General features: G+C 46.0%; 1 protein-coding gene across 1 annotated transcript in view; it reads left to right on the plus strand.

The window, feature by feature from the left end:
* GABBR2 (gamma-aminobutyric acid type B receptor subunit 2) overlaps window positions 1–24,026 on the plus strand; it is a 341,241-nt gene that overhangs the window by 197,240 nt on the left and 119,975 nt on the right. The window contains exon 7 of the mRNA XM_044265274.1: window positions 9,942–10,178. Coding sequence (XP_044121209.1) covers window positions 9,942–10,178 — 237 coding nt within the window. The remainder of the gene's footprint in view (window positions 1–9,941; window positions 10,179–24,026) is intronic.

A 24,026-nucleotide genomic window follows, 5' to 3' on the forward strand; every position in this document is an offset into this window, starting at 1 on the left:
TGGTCCCCCATAGGAACTCTTTTACATGGGTGACTTCCACCATCAGCTTTGTTTCCATTGTGAGCCTTTACAACTCTGGCCAGGCTTCTCTGGTGATGGCTCAGCTTCCCTGGACATTTTTCCCATTTTCCTGCTGAGGCACAGAGCTGGACCAAGACACCAGATGGAGATGTTCACAGAGCCCTGGAATCACTGGGGACATCAGAGGTGGCCCAATCCCCCATCAAATGCACAGGCTCATTCTTTGGAAGAGTTTTGTAATGTTTTCTGGCAAGAAGCTTCTGCAACCACCGTGAGTTTTGATTCAATATGGCAGAAACAGAGGAAATACAAATCAAGTGAGTCCTCAGTGAAGAGCCAGGAAAAGCTACACCCATCTCATTGTCACTGCCATGTGAGCTCCCTGAACGTGGGACTTCTGGGAAGCTCTGGATTCTGAAGAGGAGGAAAGGAAGGGGCCATGAAAAAATAGGCAGGCTCCCTGAGGCCATCCTTCACAATGTCACTGCCACTCCCACCTTCCCCATGAAGCTCCTGTTCCCTTTGCTTCCCTAGGAATTCACTTCAGTGGGAAATAGGTGGCATAGCAGAAGAACATGGGCTCCAGAGGAAGGGTGAGGTAGCATGTGGAGGGTCATAAATAATAAGGGCACTGGTTAGATTTGAATTTGGGCCCCACCACTTCCCAGCTAGGAGACTCTGAAAGATGGCTCGTTGTCCATACCAATATCCATAGCCTCCCGGTCGACTTCAGTAACACAACTCTAGTTTTTAAGTAGGTATGTTGCCACTGAACTGAAAGAGGACAGCTCCCAGCTTCGCATGTAGCTAGATATGGCCAGGATTCTAAGTCTGGCCAAGGAATATAAATAGGAGTGTTATATTGGACTTCTGGAAGTCTCCATTAAAGGAGAGCTTGCCTTTCTTTTCCCTTCTCCTTTTTGTGTTGGCTGGAATATAGATCGGATGGCTAGAGTTCTCGCAGCCATCTTGGATCAAGAAGTGACTGTGAAAAGGAAACCTCATTCTAGGGCAGTGTTGCATGCAGATAGGAGCTGGGTCCCTGATTACACTATAGAGCTGCTATAGCAGCTGTCCTCTGCTGACACATGGACAGCTGTACTGTGAGAGAAAAATAAACTATCTCTAAGTCACTGATAATTTTTTTTTCTGTTCTCTATAGCTGAACTGGGTGATATAGTGATAGTGATGCAATGACATTGGGCAAGTCTTTCTGAAATCGTTTCTTATCTATAATATTGTGGTAATAATATCTCGTATAAGATTTGTAAGGATTAGATAAAGTAAAGCAGAGAAAAGTAGTGTGCTGAGTGCCAAAACACACAATAGATACTTGACGAATTGTGGTTCTCTTTCTTCTTTAGACCAGCAGCCTCAGAGCTAGAGAAAGGAGTAGTGAGTGAGTTTACATACACATATACACAAATCTGCTCTGGCTTGTTATTGGGATTTTACTTAATTTGTAGGTTGATAGAGGAAAAATTGACTTAGTAATATATGAACATGAGTTTTGTGTATCCCTGCATTTACCAAGGTCATTTTTAATTTCTCTCAGAAATGTTTTGTAATTTTCTGTATGGAATTCTTGCACATACTGTGGTTTATTTCTAGGTATCTGAGGTATTTTGGTGAATATATGTGCAAATTACTATTGGGTGCATACGTAGGGGTAGAATTTCTGAGTCACAAGGTATGCATATGTTCAGCTTTAGTAGACCCTGCCAAACAGATTTCTAAAGTGGTTGTACCAATTTACACACCCACCAGCCGTGATTGAGAGCTCCAGTTGGTTCCCATGCTCACCAACATTTGGTACTGTCGGCTTTTTAATTTTAGCCAATCTAGTGGGTGTGTAGTGGTATTTCATTTGAGTTTTAATTTACATTTCTCTGATGACTAATGAAGTTGAGTATCTTTCCATATCTTTACTGGCCATTTTGATACCCCCCCTTTTACAAATTTCCTGTTCAAATCTTTTGCCCATTCTTCTACTTGGATTCTATGCCTATTTCTTATTGATTTATAGCTCTTTTTAAATTCTGCATACAAATCCTTGGGTGGTTGTGTGTATTATTTATATCTTCTCCCATTCTTGAACTTACACATTCACTTGCTTAATGATGTATTTTGGTGAGCTGAAATTCTTAATTTTAATGTAGTCCAGATTATTAATCTTCATGATTAGTGTATCTGCATTCTATTTAACTATCTTTGCCCACCCACACTCATGAAAATACTTTCCTATCTTATCTTTTAGTATTTTTTCCCTTTCATATTTAGATATAAAATCTACATGAAATTGATTCTATGTATGGTATGAGGTAAGATCAAGACTCATTTTCTGCCCATAAGGATAACCAGTTGATTCAGGACCATTTATTTAAAAGTCCATCATCCTCCCAGCACCACCCCCCCACCATGCTAGAGTGCCGACTTTGTCATAAATGAATGACTATAGACAATGTGAATCTGTTCCTGAACTTTCCATTCTCTTCCTTTGGTTCATTTCCAAATCCATTAGCCAGTACCACTGTCTTAGTAACTAAAACTTTATTATAAGACCTGATACTTAGTCATGTAATCTTACAACTTTGTTCTTCTTCTTTAAGACTTTCCTGGATGTTCCTGGCCATGATGTCATTTTTCATTTAGATCTACTCACATATTTACACTTTCTATTACTTCCCATTCCTCCCTGAATTTCTGTTCTATTTATGACCACTTTCATTCTGCCTGAAGAACTCTTCTTAGTCTTTTACTGCAGGTTGGCTAGAGACAAATTCTCTCAGTTTCTGGTTGTCTGAAATTTTCTCTCTTTCACCTTTAATTTTAGGATATAGAATTCTAGCTAGTCCATTATTTGTCTTCTGGTTTCTATGGTTTCTGTTAAGTCAACTGCTTGACTTATTATTGCTCTTTTGAAAGTAATGCATCTTCTTTTCTCCAACTGCTTTTAAGATCTTGTCTTTGTTTTGGTCTTCAGCAGTTTTACTATGTTGTACTGAAATGAGGTATTCTTTGGGATTATCTTGATTGTAGTTCACAGAGTTCATATGACTTCATGAATTTGTGCATTGATACATGTTTGGAGAGATTCTAGCATAATATTCCTTTAAATATTGTTTCTGCCTATTCTCTTTCCTCACATTCTTTTTTTTTAAGATTTTTATTTATTTATTTGACAGAGAGAGATCACAAGTAGGCAGAGAGCCAGGCAGAGAGAGGTGGAAGCAGGCTCTCTGCTGAGCAGAGAGCCCGATGTGGGGCTCCATCTCAGGACCCTGAGATCATGATCTGAGCTGAAGGCAGAGGCCTAATCCACTGAGCCACCCAGACACCCCGCTTTCCTCACATTCTAAGACAACAATTACACATACGCCAGACATTTTCTAACACATTCCACATATCTTATGTTCCATTCTTATTTTCTACCCTTTGTTCCTGTCTGTGTTATAGTCTGAGTATTTATTACTGTTTACCGCTACTACCCTTTCTTCTAGTTCACTAACCTCCTTTCTTCTGTGTTTAATATGCTACTTCATTCATCTATTTAATTAATTTCAGTTGTTGTATTTTTCATTTTTAGATTCTTCATTTTATTCCCTTTTTTTTCTTTCATAGCTTCAAGTTCTTTGGTTATATTCTGTATCTTTCATCTATTTTCTTGAACACATAAATGTTCCTCTTTTAAAGTCATGTCCAATAACTTCAAGATTTGGATCATCTGTGGGTCTGTTTCTATCATCTATTTATCTCCTTTCCTTTATTCTTTCCTTCCTTATTCCCTTCCTCACTTTTTGCCTGCCTGCCTGCCTGTCTGCCTTCTTTCTCTCTTTTTATTATTTGGTCCTATTTCCTGGTGTACTTATAACATTTTATTAATATAATTGGAGATGAAAAAAATTATAGAGACTACAGATGGTGTTATCTTTCTTCAGAAAGGATTTATTTCTCTTTAAGAAGGTAGCTAGACTAGGGGAAGATCACCTAATCCAATCAAGAAGTGAGATGATTTCAGGCTTGGTCTTGGTTTTTATAGACCTGGTCTATTTTGGCTTGCTCTTATTCCTAGTATTTGTTCTTCATTGTTATCAGCTAAAATCCTGGGGTGTCTACTGGCCCTGGAGTTCAACTTTTGTCTTCCCTAATACTATGAGACTCCAAACAGTTCTTCATTTCTAAACCCCTCAGCCACAGCTTTTTCTTTGCTTTTCAGCCTCTTGCTTTATGCAGCTTAGCTATCACGAAATATTTCAGGTCAAAGGCCAGTCTGAATACTGGGCTCACTTTTCTGTGTTTCATTTTCCTCCTAACACATTGGTCCTACAAGCATTGCTATCCTGATAACCCTGAACTATAGGTTTTTTTGTCTTACCCTCCCTGTGGGACTGCTGGAAACTCTGACCCCATGCTTTGTTTTCCTGCAATTAGCTTTCCTCCCTACAAAACACCACATGCCTCCAGGGGAAGCAGCAAAGATTGGTGGACTCTTCCCAAAGCATTCTCTTCTTCCTAGCATCTTGTTCCTCAAGTCCTAGATGTCCTGGTTGCTCTATGATGCCTTTGAATAGCTATTTTTATGTTTTATTCTGCTTTTCTGAATGTCCTTCATGGGAGCTCTGGTTTGATATAAGCCATTTCATCACAGTCAGAGTGGAAGTGTGAACTGAGACGATTTTGCTTCGAAGGTAGAAAATAGCACCCTGGGGAGAAGGTAGCATGCCACTGCCTTCAGCTCTTTGAGGAGCTGTTGTACATAAGAGGGAAAAGATGTTCTTACCAAAGCTCCACAAGGAGACACTGCTTGCAGAATATAGGTCATAGGGAGGTGCTGCAGGTGCTGAATCCAGAACACGAATCTCATAGATGGTGAGCACTCCTAAGCAGAAGATCTTCTGAAGAGAGACTGAACTTCTCAACACTGGAGGAGTCTAAGATGGAGCTCAGCAAACATCTGGAAGTTGCTATTGAGAAGACCCATTATTCAGATCGTAGGAGGGACTCAATCAGTGATAACCAATTTGTATATTCTTGAGATCTTGGAAGCTTGATAGAAATACAGATTCTAAAATTATTCTATGGACATACCGAAACAAAACAGAAGGCTGTGGCGTCTGCATTTAACAAGGGCCCCAGGTGATCTACAAACCAGGGTACAGGAACAAGGAGACTAAATAAGCCCCCCCCCCAAGTGTACCTCCCAAAAAAGACTCTGTAATCCCAAAATCCCACAGGGGATGCTAGAGAGAAACTCTGCCAGTTTTGCCAGTCTGGGGATGGCAACTGGAGATGTGGAAGGGGGTGGGTTCTTCACCTTCTGCTGTCTCCTGTCCATGAGGCCCCTCTCTCTGAAAGCAGGACTCTGCTTGGTTCTGTTGGAATGACAGACCCATAAGGTTTAGTCACATTGTGGGTTAGCAAGCTTGTGTGGGCTAGCCTGGGAGCCTAACCACTATTTATAACATAGTTTCTGTGGAAAAATATGTTCCAAGTTCCAACAACTGCCTTTCAAAAATATGCTGGAGCACAACCTGTCAGTAATTGGGACTATCTATATAAAGTTATTTTCTCAGAAACTTTTAGCATCTCATGATAAACCTGACCTCAGAGAATGAGTAATTAATCAGCCTTCCGTGTCAGCTGTACAATGGAAGAAATTCTTCTGCCCCGAATTATCGGAGGCCCGTTCGAAGAACAACTACCACTTTTTCCTCAGACAATTGTGAGAGTGTTTCTTCCTGCTGTCATTGTTTTGCCCAAGGGAGATTGGTGCTGGCATCACCTGGGAAGTGATGAATGGCCTGAGATATAATGTGGTGGCAATGACTTCAACTCAGAGCTTGCTAAGACAGTGAGAATGAGGTCACCTTTCCAGACTTAGCTACACCTGTCCCTTTCCAAGGACTCTTCCCACAGAAATGAGGTCAATGCCATATTTCCATTGTTCTCCCCCTACCTCCTGCCCCTCACCCACTGGATGAAGAACAGTGTTATGAGCTAGAAAGATGTGGATTTACAAGTACACGTGTAAAAAGTATACACAGAGGCTTGTGTTTGCTCCAAGGTCATACTAAAGAAATGATATGACTTTGTTCCCTCTACTGTCTCCACAAAAAATGACCCCAGTAAATGACATTAAGGAAGTTAAAAAATTATACTCATTTATCCCTTGGTGAGACTGCACTGAGAGTTTGCCTCAGGTCTGGCCCCCTGACTTTAAAAGGATAATAGAAAGGATGACCCAGATGACCCAGTGGCATGTTCTGGGTAGGGAAGAGGTCTGGAAACATCATGGAATATAATTATTAGGTTGAACAAACAGGACTCAAATACAGACACCAGAAGCCCTCAATGCTTTTGTATACATCAGAGAAAGCTCACAGGAGCAAAATCCAAGAGAGAAGAAGTCAAAGGGGCCTCAGAACTTGTATACTTAAAGCAAATAGAGAAAAACAAATTCAAGTAATTTGTAATACTTTTAACATAGCCAATAGCAAAATTAATAACCAGAAAGAGACCCAAATCATATTTAAAAAATCAAAGAAAATATAGTCAAATAGTAAAAGATAGAAAAACAATAAGAATGCATTTAAACAAAACATTAAGAGGTATGATTCTCACCATAGCATTATGGAAGGAAGAAGAGAAGCACCCAAGAAATAAAAATTGCCTATCAGTATTGGAAAGGAGCTCACTTTAATCATTAGAGAGATGCAAATTAAAAGGGGGGATGAACTTTTTTCCCTTAATCTAACAAACTGACGATTCTTAACTTTGTAATTATTATAATTGTCAAGGGTGCAGGGAAATGGGTACTTTCATACCCAGGAGATTTTAATTTCTCATATTTGGAGAGAATGTCTTGGCCCAAATATGGATGGATCATGTTTAAGTTTGTTCTACTCTTTGCCTCAGCAATTATACTTCTGTGAATTTATTCTGAAAAAATAAGTACGAGTATGTGTTCAGAAAATTTAGATCCAAGGATGCTTTTTGTAGTCTTATAATTGGAACAAATTCAAAACAGCCTAAAGGTCCGATGATTGGAGACTGGCTATGGAAGTAAAGCAGAGCATGCTTGCACTGGCAGACCGTTGGCCTCTGTCGGCACAGATGTCAGCGCCACCTTGGCTCCTTGGGGCATCCTAGGTTAGCAGCTGCTCCAGCTGTGTAAAGGTCTGGTAAGCCACCTTTACTGTTAGTAACAGTGGGTGGCATTGGTAGAATACCGGCATGTCCGGGACATTGGGCTGGACACTCTACATACTTCATGTCACTGAATCCTAATGGGCACCCAGCAAGGGAGGACACAGAGACATGAAGGAGAGAGGACCTCGCCCCAGGTCACAGTTAGCAAACTGCAGAGCCAGAGCTGGAGGGCAGGCCTGCCTGCTTCCAAATCCTCTGTCCTTATCACCGTGCCAGGCTCTTACCTATGTTGCCAAGAGGAAACTTCCAGATCACATGATTCCCACCTCCTCATTTTTCAGATGGAGAAATTGAGGGTTGGGAAGGGTCTCTGTAGGTACTGCTGTGGTTCTGGTGATACCTCAGTGATCAAGATAGAAAACATCCTGACCCCATAGAGCTTAATTCTAGTTGTGGGGGCCGGGGAGGGGGGCGGAGGGAGGACTAGAACAACAGACAATATGCAAATAAAACAATAAGTAGGAGAGGTGCAGTAAACCAGTGGGTAGAGAATGCCTGCGGTGAGGGGTTTTTAGGAAGGGTGGATCAGGGAAGCCACCCCTGAGAAGCGACAAGTGTTGACATTTGAATGCGGAGAATATCATGCAACAAGCTGGAGAAGCTTTCTGGTCGAGGAAACAGCTGGTGCAAAAGCCCTGAGGTGCGAACAAACTTGATGTGATCAAAGGACGCAAGAGGTCTAAGGGACAGAGTGTGCCTCATAAGGGAGTCCATGTGCTCCCCTCCAGGAGGAGAGAGGAGGGCGAGAGCTGAAAGTCGGCCCTGTGGGAGTGCGGGGGGCGGGGGAGGGTGTGAGGGACAGTGAGGAGTGGCTCAGGACCCTGAGTGAGGCTGGAGACAGAGATGGTGCTGGCTTCTTGAGGAATCCTCGGATTCAAGGAGCTTCTGCTGTGTGTTTTGAGTGACGAACAAATGTGATGGCTGGACCCGATGCATTTCCAAGGAAAACTGTCAACGGGCCTAAGACCTGAGTCATCCAGTGGGAGCTGAAGCAAAAAAGGAGGGGGAGCTGTTGCTGGGATGCCAGCGTTCCCATTTGGTCAGGCAGAATTCCTCACCTGCAGGGTCCACAGTTGGAGGCATTTGGCTGTCCCCAGGTACGTTTGAGTGAACCAAGGGCAAGAGACTCACTTGGGCTCCATCTACGAGACCCAGCCCCTGAGGGCCTAGCCTCACCACCCTCCACAGGCCTAGACAACTTGACCTGGCCCAACTAGACTAACTAGACCTGGCCCCAGACAACTTGGGGTCGTTTGCAAAAAAGCAATTCTGCTCTCAAAAGTCAATAATGAAAGAAGTAGCAGAGAGGGAATGGAACCAGTGTAACTACACGCACACACACACACACACGTGCGTGCACACGCATGCACGCGCGCGCACACACACACACACACACACATACCTGCACATACACTGTGTGACCTTGGGCAAGTCTCTGGACCTCTCTGTGCCTCAGGCTGCAGGTGGAGGGAGCATGTGTGACCATCTCTACGAACCCTTCCCAGTATAACCTGACAATGAGTCAATGGTTTCTATATGTGATTTGTCCCCAGGAAGGTTTTTTCCGAAGACTAAGCTGTGTGCTCTGATGACATTTCTGGCAGAGGAATTTAGAAGTGACTCGAGAGGCCCGTGGAAAGGTTGAGAGTGATGGGTTTCCCTGGAGTGGTGTCCACTTAGATGTGTAAGCCTCAGCAACTAGAGTAAAAAGGTTTTCATTACTTTGTGGCCATAATCAGAATGTTAATATCACCAATGAAATTCTTTTATGACATTCTGTTCAATGGGAGAAAAAAAGTCTTTTTTACAGAATGCTGAATTATTCACAGACCTTGCTGTATTACAGAAGAGAAAAGAGGAGGGGCACAGTGTAGGGTCTGAACAGCCCTTACATCTGGGCACCAGGGACCAGCCCTAGGCCCCATGCTCTAGGCAGGCCTTACTTGGGCCCCAGGGGCTCAGAATCTGCAACCCACTAGAACATACCTCCTACCCCCAAGCCTGCACTCCCTCCCTCCTACATCACATCCTGAATTCCCTACACAAGCCACTGGAACCCCTTCCAGAGCCAGGGAGCCTCTTGCCGGGGTTGGCCCTCTTGAGGCTGGGCTGCACCTCTGGGGTGGTTAAAGGTCTCTGATGCTAGAAGGGGAGGACATGTGGACTGATGGCAGGGGTGGGCCCCACAGCAAGGCCAGCTCCCCCTGCGCCTCTGTGTCCCACCTGAAGCTTGAAGGAGCCCCAGAATTCTGAACTCAAATTTGCCATTCCAGATCATAAGGAAGGTATATTAATTATGACAGAGAGATAGGAAATATTTTATCAAGTGGTTTACTTGCTAGTCTATAACCTAAATATTTAGACACATGGAATGTGGTCCTCCACTGGAACGGTAGCTCCAGGCCCTGCAAATATGACAAGGATGCCTGGTTAGGGGGCATTGTTTCTTCACCGTAGCCTTGCTAGACAGCCAGGGTCTCAGCCTTGCCACTCACAGGCCATGTGGTCCTGGGCAAGTCAACTTCCCTGAATCTGTTCTCTCATCTGTAAAACAGAGACAATAATAGTCCCCACTGTATAAGGTTGTTAAGCAGATTAAATGAGATAATGTTCAGGAAGGGCCTGGCACCCTGCGTGGCTCACAGTAAGCATTCATGCCTGATGTCCCTGCCGGCTGTAACCTGCCTCCCCCCCACTTCCCTGTTTTACAGACCCCGCAGCAGTATGAGAGAGAGTACAACAACAAGCGGTCAGGCGTGGGGCCTAGCAAGTTCCACGGGTACGCCTATGACGGCATCTGGGTTATTGCCAAGACGCTGCAGAGGGCCATGGAGACGTTGCACGCCAGCAGCCGGCACCAGCGGATCCAGGATTTCAACTACACAGACCACACACTGGGCAGGATCATCCTCAATGCCATGAACGAGACCAACTTCTTCGGGGTCACGGTCAGTCCCACACTCCAGCCTCTGCTTTCCTTAGTGCTCCTTGGAGATGTACAAGGCAAGAGGGGGCTGAGTCACGTGCCCTTTGAGACACGGTCCCTTATCTCTGATCACTGAAGTAACTTCCGGTGGGTTATAGGATTGCAGAGCTGCTGCAATGAGGGACAGGTTTGGTGACGCTCTCTGACAGGCTGGGAAGATGCTTCTCTATAGGTCGTGGATTACAAAGGGTGCCGTGAGCAGGTTGAACACAGAGCAATTGAAATTCACCTGGTGGGGGGGATGGTGGGGGCAGCAAGAGCTCCTGACCCAAAGTCAGGCTCCAGGCCTGGGTCTTTCGAGGTACCATCTCCAAACCATAGAGTTTTCCTTCCTGAAATGGAAATAGGACCTACCTTATGAGGTAAGTGTAAAGATGAACCATCGCAAAGTGAAAACTGCTCATGTTTTTGAGCAGGCTGCTTGCTGTGATCCTCAGTTTCTTGTCTGGGAGTTGGGGATAATAAGTACATCTTGCACAGAAGTTGGCAAAATAAACAATGATGATAATTGCTAACATCTCTTTAATGTTTATGCTGGGCCACATATTTCACTAAGCACTTCCTGTAGGTTAGATGTAATAATGTCTGCCCAACGCTAGGCCCGTGCGAGGGTTGTTAGCGTTAATAATGATCTCACTGCCTCCGTGTGCCATCCAGAGGAAGTCGATGCTGTTGTTATCACCATTAGAGGTGAGGAGCCTGGACCGCAGAGCATTTACGTTTTACTGCCAGTCAGAAGGAGAACTGGGATTCGAACCTGGGTCTAGCTCCTACTCGCTGCGTTATCCTACCTTCGGGTAGTGGACATCAGTGGCATTTCATCGCGTCTCGTGATGGTGTGTTTCTCGCTAACTCTGCTCTCAGAAAATAGGGAAAATTTGCCGAAAGAAAAGGTTGAAATGGCTCAAGTCCTGTCTTGTGTTCTAATGTAAAGAGTCATTTAGAGAATTAGTCTGTCTTGGGGTATTAAGAAGAGTACAGAAGACGAGTTAATAGGTGTATTCCTTAAATGTTCATACTCCTTTGTGTGCGCACTCAGGCTTGCCGGTGGTTGTTCTGGTAGGCCATGGGGTGCGGGAGCTGAGGGTGTAGACAGTGATGTGGATGCTGAGGTGGACACTATGGGCTCCCTATCCCGGAGCCCGCGGTCCGAATGCAGGTGCGAGAGTTGGACACAGATGGTAATGAGAATTTAAAGGGCTCAGCACCCTGGGAGAAAGCGTGTGAGCCCAGAGGGGTTTCTGCAACCATGGATGAACAAGTCAGGGAGCTCTCTGGAGGAAAAGTGTGGTGCTGTGCCTTAGCCACCCAGAGAGGGGGCTGGCAGTCTGGCCAGATGGAGCGTGGTGAGCGAAGGAGAGATGCGTGAGTGTGTGCAGGGACAATTACTTTGTGGGGATAATTGGAAAGGAGGAGGATGTGTCTGGGAAGGTAAGCTGGGCCCACTTTTGAAGGAACAAGCTGAGGAGGCTGGCCTTCATCTTATAGGCTACAAATTCTCAAAGTACACCTTGACTGGCAGTACCCTGGGCGCCAGTAGAAATACTCTTTCTCGGGAGTCCTGGGTGGCTCAGTTGGTTAAGCAGCTGCCTTTGGCTCAGTTCATGAGTCTCACATCAGGGTCCCTGCTCAGCGGGGAGTCTGCTTCTCCCTCTGACCCTCTCCCCTCTCATGCTCTCTCTCTCTTTCTCTGTCTCTCAAGTAAATAAATAAAATCCTTAATTTTTAAAAGAAAAAAAAAAGGAGAAAGAAAAAAAAAAAAGAAATGCACTTTCTCCAGCCCAGCTGGAGAATCCGTCTGTGGTAAGGGCCCTGCCCCTGTGGTTTAACAGAACCTCCAGGGGGTGCTGATGGGCACTGCAGTTTGAGCAATGCTTCTGGGGTGGGGAGGCAGCTACCAACACCCCAGACTAGAGCCACTCTTGACCCGACAGCTCTTGGGCTCTGCTCCCACAGTTCAGGCATCAAGGCTCTGAATAGTTATGGGCAATTGCCGTGTTTATAGCACGGCCTGCATTCAGACGGTGAACTTGAACAGCTTTTGGGAATGTGATTTCAAAAAAAAAAAAAAAAAGTGTTTATCCTCAGAAACTCTTATAAAATCTGACATGGTGCTGGTATGTAATACAGATTAGAGAGAAACCTCTCAGTGGGAAAGAGGAGGAGCCCAGGGCCTTGGTTGTTTGGCCTCCTTTCCAGCAACCCCTGAGACCTCACCCCCACCCCCACAATGGCCCCACGGGCACCCCAGAGCTCCTCTGTCTTCTGGTATAAACATAGACTGAGCCTCAGGGATGGTGGGACTCACCTGTTCTACCCCAGGACCACTGTGGCAGAGCTGTCCGAAAAAGTGGGTACACCTCTTCGGGTCATCTTGCCACGCTTTGTGTCTTACGTAATGGAAGGAATCCATAGTATCTTCAGCCAGATCTCTGGATAGAGAGCTACAGAGTCTAGGACGCATTCTGCGGCCCTCCTCGTCCCTGCAGTCGGCATTTTGCCCAGATGCCCCATGTTTCTTAGTGGGAGATCATTTATAACCACTTCCAAGGGCTCCCCTTCATCTAAGCCAAATAATACCGAATCCGCACTCAATGAGCAATTAGATAAGACCACGTGAACACTTGGCACAGCTTGAAGATGAGTTTCTTTTTAATGAGAAATTGCTTGACATGTATGTATGCCTGCTCGGTTTGTAATTCATAACCCCGCGAACGTCAGGATTGGAAGCGCTCTTTAAAGTCCTCAGGTTTAACCCCCTCTGGTTGTAGATGTGTATCTGAGGCCCTGAGAGAGAGCTTGCAAAGTCCCCTGGAGGGACGGTGGGGCAGAGCCAGGAGGGTGGTTCCGCCGTGCGCTTGTCCCCACCACACCCCATGTCACCTTCCTTCCCTTCTCAATCATGCCTTTCCTTTCCTGGAGAAAGGGATTACAGCAGTGAAACATTTCTGTACTTTTTTCCCCTTCCCGCTGATCCCCTTTGTCACATATTAATATGTGCTTGTCACTGGGCTGCAGACAGGTTTCATTAAAATGGTCTTCTGATCAGAGAAGAAAGGACATCTTCTGACAAAATAAAAAGTGTCTCTGTGGTCCAAGGAGACCACAGAAGGCCAAGTTCAGCCATAAATAAAGAGTTGGAAAGGAAAGGAATGGGAGGTGGAAATAAATTGCCGCATTTTCTATTTGCTGAAGGGTTTTCATTATACAGCGCACACGGTGTCCATTTTTCCACTCTCAGGCAAGCACTTTATTCTGGGTCACCCTCATTCAGCGTGTTTACTATACGGAAAATCGTTTAAACACATTAAATTAATTATATCCGTGACTCAATTTCAATTGATTCCATGTGCACACTCTGGTCTGGGAGCTGGGCCTGTGGTTCCCGGTTGGCATGCTAAAGAAGAGGTTTCTTCCATTTCTTTCGTGCATCCTAGATTGGGACACTGGCATTAGCTCGGGGCCCAGCTCTGTTTTACCTTCTTAGGAGCTCTCTTCCCAGCTACCCTTCTCAGAAACACTGGGAGGGGGATTTTGTTTCCCACTTGTACACTGAAGGCCTGGGGGATCCTGTCTGCCTCTGATTCCCTGAGTGTGCTGTTCTGAGCTTTGGCCCTGTTATTATTACCTCCTACCTCTCTATGGTCGGCAAATCTCAGAACACTTCCCCACATGAAAACCCCTCTTCTGCCAGATGTGTACACAGAAACTCAGGCTGGAGTTGGCTATATAAGTATCAAAATCCCCGGGTATTCTGACAATCCCAGCTCATCCCAGAAACAATCCCAGAACGTTTCTCTAGGGCAACATTCCTAACCTTCTAGATGTATGAGAAGCTCCCAGGGCACTGCGTTCAAAGTTCTGATTCCCCAGCCCCGCCCAGAACTTCTGATCCAATGGCTTTGTGGTAGGACCAAGGAATTCACATTATTGACACGTCATCCTGGTGATTCTCAGATAGTAACCCTGAGAATTGCTTGGAGCTATGATAGATGTGCTCCCCAACCCCCTCCCTGCGCCTACCCCACCCCCCCCACCTCCTACCACTACACATGTGCCTGCGCACAATTTTGACTTTTTTTTTTTTTTTTACACTTTTTGATTTTTAACCTATCAGAGATGTATTTGTTCCTACGTTTATTCACTCCTTTGGCAGCCCCTGGGCTGGGTGCTGGGAGCTGGAAGCATGGAAAGGACTATGGTGTGGCCCCTTCCTTACGAACTCCCAGCCCAGTGCAGAATATAGACAAGTAGATGAATAATTGCTGGTCACTAGCCAAGGTCTATCCAAGGCCCTTGGAGGGAGGGTTCCATTCAGCTTATGGGAGTAAAGACCAGAAGGCTGCCCTCAATTTCCCTGCAGTTCAGTAAGTGAAAGTCCATGTATGGATAATTACTAGGTGCCCGTACTGTGTGTTCTCAACGTGTGCCACGTGTTGGGTAGTGAGGGTGCAAAGCCGGGCCCCTCCGTGCATGCCCAGGACTGATGGTGATGTACTGGGATTGAACAGACTCCCTCCAATTAGGTGTTTCTACCAAGGATTCACTGAGTTCATTGACCGACTTATACCCATAATGTTTTAAGACATGCTTGGGAACATGTGCTAAGTATCCAAGTAAAAATCAAAACCTTCATTTTCTTTGGGTGATCATTTTCTTAAAGATTTTATTTATTTATTTGAAAGAGAGAAAGAGAGAGAGAACATGATCAGGGGAAGGGGCAGACAGAGAAGCAGACTTCCCACTGAGCAGGGAGCCCAACACAGGGCTCAATCCCAGGACCCTGAGATCATGACCTGAGTCAAAGGCAGACGCTTAACCAAATGAGCTGCCCAGACTCCTTAGGTGATCAGTTTTTAATTTTTTCCAGTCTCCTAAAACACAGATGACATACCAGATCTCAAGTGGACAAATTCTTGAGACTTGTCACCCTAATATATGATGGCTCTCATTCACAGTATACCCCCTTTAGTAAATGTTCCTTCTGACTTGTCTCTTAAAATGACACTGTATTTATTTCATGGTGCCTAGGATGGAAACTAAATTAATATAGTCTCACTGTACCCTATTATGAAAACATAATACGTGCAGCATTTATTCTGGAAAACTGCGGAGGGTCTGCACGAGATTTGCATGGGGGCTATGGGGCTTCCAAGAGCATTCGGCACATGGAGAACTTGGAAGAGGCTGCTGGGGAATATCTTTGATTATAAGAAAAGGGCCTGTTCTTTCTACAGCATTTCCTGGGATTGCTTCCTCACTCCCCATGGACAAACCTATTGTAGAAATGACTCCAGATAATAGCCCCACTCTTCATTGTCTGCCCAGCCTCTCAACTGGCTATGAGTGTGGACATCGCAATGTAGCTTGGGTCGGGGGAGACCTGCCACCTCAGCTTCGGGCCCTATCACCTCTAATGGCAGTTTCTCTAACTGATCACCCCAAGGAGGTGACGAAGAAGAGCGGATGGTGATTTGCTGAGTTTATTGATCTCTTTGGCTTTGCTGCTGGTGAACAGTAATCCAGCCTTTGCTGGTGTGTCTCTCAAACTTCAAGTTGTTACCCAAGATTTGTTTAAAAAAAAAAAAAATCTCTCCACTAAGACTCAAATGCTGTCACGGTTGCTCCCCCTGGCCATGTCTTACTTGAAAAGACGATGTCATAGAGTAAACTCAGTTTGGTTGGAATTCCCATGACTATAGGTTGTTAGGGGAAGCCAGTGAGATCCTCGTGCCTGGGAGATGTTAGATGAAACCCCCTTTTATGTCACACACCCTGCTGCCTCATCCTACCAGGATGCTGAAGTTGTGTGGTGGATTTTTTTTATCCAATTAGGAAACTTCATACCGCACGTACACACACATACTCACACGAATTACTTAAACATCATCTTGCTAGAACCTGCCTGTCTGATCTTTCGGGCTCCTGGTCTTATTCTCTAAGACATGTTAACCTGCAGCTTTACACCAGCCACCCATTTGTGATTTATATCTGGTATCAGCATTTCAGGTTGAATTTGAGTGAGATAAGAAACAGAGCACTAGGAAGTCTAGCCAGGAGTAGAGAGAACTCGCCAAGTCCTAGATCTGACCCCTTTGGGGACTGGTCATTCCACCAGTCATGACTCCATCCCCTGGACTTTCAGGATTCTGGCTGTTTCTTGATTTTTTACTCGAGGCCATCACTAGGAACTTGTCAGAAGCTCTGCGACAGTCTGACTGTGATGCGTCTACTAGGCGTCCTAGAAAATGGGGCTTGTCCCAGTGACCTCGCGCTAGTTCCCTGATGCCACTCAAGCTTCCTATTTTAGGGCCTTCCTTTCATGAGCCTCTCTTGGCCATTCCCAGGAGCCACAGCTGACCCTCCCCAGACTTCCTCTGCATCCCTCCTGTCTCTGCCCCATCCCAGACTCTGGGATTTCCAGGGGAATTACATCAGACACAAACTTGACTGAGGAGCTGATTTGAGAACTTGGCGAATACCCCCTCCCCCCAACTCAGATAAAATGTATCATGGCCTGGGGCATGGTAGTGATAAATTACAACAGGAAATGCAAATTTGTAAAGTTGGACAAAAGGAGGCCACAGTCCACCCCTTAGAGCTGTGTGACCTCTGGGAGACTATTTACCTCTCATCTATGGAGGGAAATGTAACCTCCTTCATAGGGTTGAGACTGTAAGCAATGATGGTGTTTAGGTCCCCAAACTGCATCATCATTATTTCTGTTATTATTACTACCCCTGTCACCATGGTGACTTTCCAAAGAACAGAGTTTATGTATGTGGGTCTAATCAAGCCATCTTCAGAATCCAGCCCAGCAGGACAGTCATTCTAAACCTACTGAGTGCCAGTCTCTTTCACATATGCTATCTCATTTAATTGTCTGAATAATAAACAAATCCATTAACTTGTATTAAGATTGTAGCGGTTTAATATGAAAACAGAACAGAGTCAACCTTGCCTATAAGCCAGAACATGTTCCATTATTCCCCCTGCTGCCATTCACTTGGGGATTTGACACTTACCTTAAAAATGGAAGGCTTTTGCTCACAGACCACCCCACTTCTGTTCTTCCCTTTAGTCTGGCTCAAACTCCCGCTGCCCTGAAAATTAGCACTCAGCATTACACGCAAAAGCTAGCTACAGCAGATGCTGTCTTGTCCCAGCGGGATCTCCTGGGATCTCTTTCAGGACTTTGGTCAGGTCTGCCCAGCCCCTAGCCGTGCAGGTGTCCCTGCGGATGGCTCACACCTTGGGCGATTGGAGGTGCCTAGGACCTACACCTGAGCCCAGCGGCCCGTAGCGACCCTGGTTGGTGGGGTCCTATGACGCCAGTGCTACTCACGCTCCAGAACTCCCGTAGGACTAGGCTGAGGCTGGCCCTCCCCTGAAACCACGTCTTGGCCTTTTCTCACTCCCCTCTACCTTACATGTTTCTCCTGAGAACACATCTTTTAGAAAATCACTTGTACACAATTCCTTGTCCTGGGCTTCTAGAGCTTCTGGGGGACCCAACTCACACCCAGGTATCTTTATGGGAAATGTGGGGCGCCTGGGTGGCTCAGTGGGTTAAAGCCTCTGCCTTCGGCTCAGGTCATGATCCCAGGGTCCTGGGATGGAGCCCTGAATTGGGCTCTCTGCTCAGTGGGGAGCCTGCTTCCTCCTCTCTCTCTCTCTGCCTGCCTCTCTGCCTACTTGTGATCTATCTGTCAAATAAATAAATAAAAATCTTTGCAAAAAAAAAAAAAGATCCTGGAGTCCCAGGATCGAGTCTTTATGGGAAATGTAAACATTCTCAAGAGGGAATTTTTCCTATAACCTAATTGTCATCTCTGCATCTAAGTTTAACAGCAACCCTCCCGCATTGCCTCCTTCACACTGGGGAGAGGGTTCTGGACTCTTCTCCCTGAGTATACTCAGTGGTGTTTTGCTCCTGCTCCTGCCTGCTGCTGTCAGCCAATGGGAGAGCCATGCTTGGCTCCTCTGATGAATTAGCAGCTCCCAGATTTACAGGGACCACAGCTCTTCGTGCCTCTGGTCACACAGTTCTGCACCCAGCACTTCACAGCTTGTAGAAGCTCTTCGCCACTGGTAACCTTGAGTTAACTTTGTTGGATAGAATCCACACATGATTGAGAAATCCAGTCACACTCTCACTCTGCTGCCTTCTGGGCTTCTAGAAACTAAAAAGACTTTCTCTGCCCAATAAATAATCAGAACTGACAAGAGAAGTATTAACAGGATCTATAGTTGTTGAATCTGCTAATAATGATCCCCAAATTCTTGCTGTGATGGCTGGCATCAGTGTTTCACACAGGGTGTGGGAATCTCCCCGGCGTGCGAGTGTGGGGCTGGGGACCGGGGCTCCTGAGGCAGGAGAGAAGCAGGAGAGAAACCCACCCTCTCTCCGGCTCCCTCATCTCTCCCATCCCTGTCTCTCTGGGGCTCAAGTCCTAGGGTAAGACCTGAGGATGTAAGGGGGTTGCTGATGGGCCCTCTGTGACGTCAGACTGTCAGAAGTATTTCCTAGAGGTAATTGCTGGCAACAAACAACTATAATAATAATAATATTCACCGTGTGACAGCCCTTGGGCACAGAGGTTTATAGTCTCTGTCTCCTTCATTGTTCCATGCAGTTCCATTTATTAACATAACACTAAGTAAGAATAGCTCTCAATCAGTGAGCTCCCACTGCCTCTCCGGCTGCACCCTAAGTGCTGTACAGGTGTTGTTCAATGTGGTGCTTCCAACAGCCACCACGTGGGGGTTGGGTCATTCCATGTGCCCTGAAGCCTCCGTCCAGTGAGCTGTGTCCGGCCGGCCCTCTCACCTCCGTCCCAACCTGCCCATATGTCTCCTTGTCAGGGAGGCCTCGCCCGCACCCTATTTCAAATCCCAACTCCCACCCCCTCTTTCTGCCTCGCCACATTTAGCCCACAACAGTGCCTCCCATAAGACATAGAGCTGGGTGCTGGGGGGACCTGCTAGGTACCTGATCAATCTTCGTTTAATGAATGAAGGATTTTGATAATTAATGACCATGTCATAGATTTATTTTTTTTCAAGCAGGCTGAGCAAAGATGAATGATGTGCCCAGCCTCCTACAGGCAGCAAGTGATGAGTTTATTCAGAACTGCCAGATCTGGCTAACTCAGAAGCCCATGTTCTTCACCATTTAGGTGCTCCCTTCATTCTGCCAGCATTGCCAGTGACTTCTGTAAGCCAGAGCTGGGCCAAGCAGGAGGAGCAATGTGGAAGGTCTGCTCCCGAGGAATTCACTCTCCAAACCACCTCGTGCGATATGTGGGAGGGAAGCGGGAACCACTCCCCCCAAGGTTTACAGCGGAGGATGCTGTGGGCTCCCTGCCTGGCCTGGGTTATATATGTGTCCATCTGCCCCTTCCCAGTGGACAGTGGGCCTCGGAGCCCCTTGCCTGGGACTGGGGCCCATAGTTCTCTCTGTACCTCTGGTGCGGTGTGTAATACTGGCTCTTAGTCCTTGAAACACAGGTTTGTTGATTGAATGAATGAGGAAATTGTAGATCAGTGTAGCAGAGCGGCTTAACTGGGCTCCCCGTGGTGTTACTAGTGAGCCTCGTTCAGAATCACATCCTAGTTCTTCTGATTCTAAAGGCAGGTGTCTCCAAATCTTGTGTTCCTAGGCACCGCTTGGCGGCCCTCCCCCCTGTTTCTTTAAACACAATTACAAATGACTGCAGATAACGTACAGCACAGGAAAGAAACCTACTCCTTCTGCTGTCAGATAAATTTGAAAGATCAAAATAATGTGGTTTAGCAATTTGTTTCAATTGATGCCTAGCCTTCCAAAGCTTGCAAGTTCGACTTTCTCGAGTCAGGGAAAAAATCGCTGTTTCCTTATGAAAAGCAGTGTGGGGGCGTGTATTGTCTCATGAGAGTTTCAACAGAAGCCCTCGGTACAGATACCGTCCAGGTCTCTGTGAGAAACAAAGGAAGGAGCTGGTGACAAGGTGGTCATAGTAACAGTTACTCTAATGGCAAGTGTCATGAACCTGGGAATGGCTGTAATTTTGAACTCTCACTATATGCTGGGTGCTATGCTCTTAAATGTATTATCTCATCTGATACTTATAACTCCAGAGATGGGTTGAAATGTTTCCCTCCAAAAATCCATATTTGAACTCCTAACCGGAAGCGCTTTGGGATGTGAGCTTATTTGGAAATAGGGTCATTGCAGATGTAATTAGTTAAGATGAGGTCCTACTGGAATAGGGTAATCCAGTTTAACTAGCGGCCTTATAAAAAGAGGAAAGTTGGAGACAGACCCGCACACGGGGAGAACCCCACGTGCAGATGAAGGCAGGAGAGGGTGCTGCTTCTACAAGCCGAGGAACACCAATGATTACCAGCCACCCAGAAGCTGGGAAGAGAGGAAGGAACCGACTCTCCCCTACAGCCCTCAGAAGGAACCAGCCCTGCCGACACCTTGATCTTGGACTTTCAGCCTCCAGAGCTGTGAGACATTACAGTTGACTTGTTTAAACCACCCAGTTTGTGATAATTTGTTAAGGTAGCCCCTAGCAAACGAATACAACCCAACAGAATGGAGACTGTTTTACCAACATTTGGCAGGTGAGAAAACCCAGAGGTTAAAGAATTTACCAAAGGTTGGACACAAGACACAGGCTAGCGAATTTTTGACCCTCAGCAATTAACCCTTATCCTACACCTAGATGAGCCGTCCTCCATTAGGGGGCAAAAGAATTCCCACTGGAGAAGGACAGAGCTAAAGGGAGACCAGCACGTCTCACCTCCCACCATCCAGGTGAGGAGTCTGTGGTCCCAGCTTGAGGCGAGGCTGGAACCAGGGCCCTGTCCCTTCATCCCTAGGAAGGCAGCTGCTCATGGGGGGACGCTCTACCCCTCTCAGTGTGGCCAGCCAGTGCCAGAAGCAGCTCTTTCCATTTTACTCACTTCTTCCCTGACTGGGGGAGGGAGGGAATTTGCAACCCCATGTTCCATCTTCTTCTCATTCACATGTTCAAAAATGACCTAACGTTTCCTTTTCAGATTACAAAAATAATGCATGATCAGAAATAAAATGTAAAAAGTACAGGCAAGCACCAAAAAGAAAATCAAAGTCACCTGGAACATCATCATTCAGACAGGTCCACCTTCACACTCGGCTGGGATCTTTTTTTTTTTTTTTTTTTTTAATTCTTTTACAGCTGTTTGTTTTGCTCCCTCACATTCTAAAGCTTTTCCTATGACAGTGGTCCTCAGCCATTTTAACCCCATCTTTCTTTTTTTTATTATGCCAAAATCTACATACAACTTACCATTTTAACCACTCTCCAGTGCAGAGCCCAGGGGCCCAAAGCAGCCTTCTGTGCGGCCATCTCCACAGCTTGCTTATCTTCCCAGACTAAATGTCTGTACCCATTAAACACTAACCCCCCATTAGGTGCAATCATGTTTTTTTTAAATATTTTATTTATTTATTGACATGAGAGAGAGAGCAAGTGGGAGAGAGACTCTGAAGTAGATTCCATGCAGAGCATGGAGCCCAACGTGAAGCTCGATCTCATGACCACGAGGTCACCCCCTGAGCCGAAAGCAAGAATCAGAGGCTTTGCTGAGTGAGGCACCTGGGCAGTCCAGTGCAGTTCTTTTAGAACTTTCATTTATTGTGGGAAAGCTGGTTTTATTTATTTATTATTTGTATCGAAAAGTATTTGTAAAGATAGAAGGAGTCTGCTAATTGATTTTAGAGGAAAATTATTTGCAAGCTCCTGCTAACCAAATAGTCATTAGCCTAGCAAGAGTCTCATACAGAAATTTAAGAACGTACATTTTAAGATGGTGAGAATACAGAGAGCAGAATTTTTAAAGTGAACAATTAAAGTCTAAACTACAATACAGTTAAATAGGAGTGACATCCCCGCTATCAGGGAAAACACTCGGATAAAGATAGACCAAGACACTGTGTGAAAAGTACTCTGGAGAGCCCCATAGCACATCCCATGCATTTCTCCTTGCATGAGGCCAGAATACCACCCCCTCCCCTGCCCCCTGAGTGTGTGTCAAGGTATGTTAGCCTGTGCACTTGCTAAGGGGGAGGGAAGTCTTCTGCCATCAGGGGAGGACAGCTGACAGAAATCTCAGCTGACAAGACACACAGCTTTAAACGCTGATGGATGCCAGCTTCGTCTGTGTGTGTGGGTGCCGCGGTGACTCACACACACGTGGATATGACCTTGTGTGAGGCCAGCCCCATGTCAGGGGGCAGAGGGAGCTGGGAAGATCCATCTTCTCCTGGAATTGCAACCCCCAGCACCCCCTTTCTTTCTCAATGAAATTCAAGCTTCCTAGAATTCTGGTTTAAACAAGAATTATTTAAATCATAATTATTTAAATTGCCTGGGTGGTGCGGTCAGTTGAGCAGCTGACTCTTGGTTTCAGCTCAGATCATGATCTTAGGGTCCTGAGATGGAGCCCTACATTGGGCTCCATACTGGGCATGGAGCCTGCTTAAGTTTCTCTCTCCCTCTCCCCATCTCCCTGCTCACGTACATGCACATGCTCTCTTTCTCTCAAATAAATAAATAAATCTTCAATTAATAAACAGTAATTAGCAAGTTACTCAGTTGCTAGGCCTGGAGTCTGGTCAGGGCATTATAAACTGTGGAAGGGAGTGGGGAGTGGGGATGCCCATCTTTGCTATCAATAGTGTGAAATGCTTAGGATCACCGATTCTGGAGACAGACTTCCTTGGTTCACATCTTGGCTCCATTTGCTAGTCAGATAAACCTGGGCAAGTGCTCAGTATCTTTGCACCTCAGTTTTCCTGTCTGTAAAATGGGGATAATGCCTTAGCTTGGGCTCCCTGTAAATAGGCTCTGAGCCAGAACGCTGGGTGTGGCAGGTATATGGGAGGGTGGACCCGGGAAATGCACCGTAAGGGAACGAAGGCGGCAGCTTGGGGCAGAGCAAGAAGCTGATCCGAAATATGGTTGCAACTGAGGCTACAGTGGATGCTGGGAGTGCACTGGAACTGGGGTGGCTCTCCAGGTGTCCACAGCGAGGCATGGAGCCCGGGCCTTTGTATCTTCCCATCTGCCAATGACTGGCCATGGGAGGGGTGCCTCCATGGGCAGTGAGGTTCCCCATGGTGGAAGGTAATTCCCAGAAGTCCTAGCTGGGACCCTCCATCACCAATATTCCCAGGAGCTAGAGGGTGTTGCTTCTGCCATGAAGCAGAGAGTTGATCAGAGCTCCCCTGGGATACCCTCCGGATTACAACAGGGTCTACTGCAGAGGGTCGTGAGGATTAAAGAGGTTTATGCATGTAGGGTGGGGGACTGGGGGGGAAGCTAAATTAGCACAAGAATAATAAGGAAGGGTGTGTCCAGATACTAGCTGCACACAGTCCTCTAGACCCCCAAATACCTTTGATACACTTTATGGGAGGTACAGGGGGTTGGTGGGTCCCCGCGTCACTGCTCCGGCTGCATTCTGGCAGTGCTTACCATCTTTGGGAATTCCCATTCTCACAGTCCTATGCTCACAAGCAAATGCTTTCACGCGGACTTCACACACACACACACACACACACAACTAACTATGTGATTTATGGGTGTTCATAGTCTTCGCGTACAAAGCCATTTATCAATCTATTCCACTGGTTTTCCAACTTGTTTTCCAGAAGAGATTTTACAGAGAAGCCCAATATTGTGGCCTCTCAGTTAACATTTGTATTAACACTAAGATTACATTTAATATTACTTTTCTTTTTCTTTCAAATTTATTCCTTGGAGGGGGGGCCTCTGGG

Source organism: Neovison vison, chromosome 9 (genome assembly GCF_020171115.1).
Source record: "Neovison vison isolate M4711 chromosome 9, ASM_NN_V1, whole genome shotgun sequence".
NCBI classification, from domain to species: Eukaryota; Metazoa; Chordata; class Mammalia; order Carnivora; family Mustelidae; genus Neogale; species Neogale vison.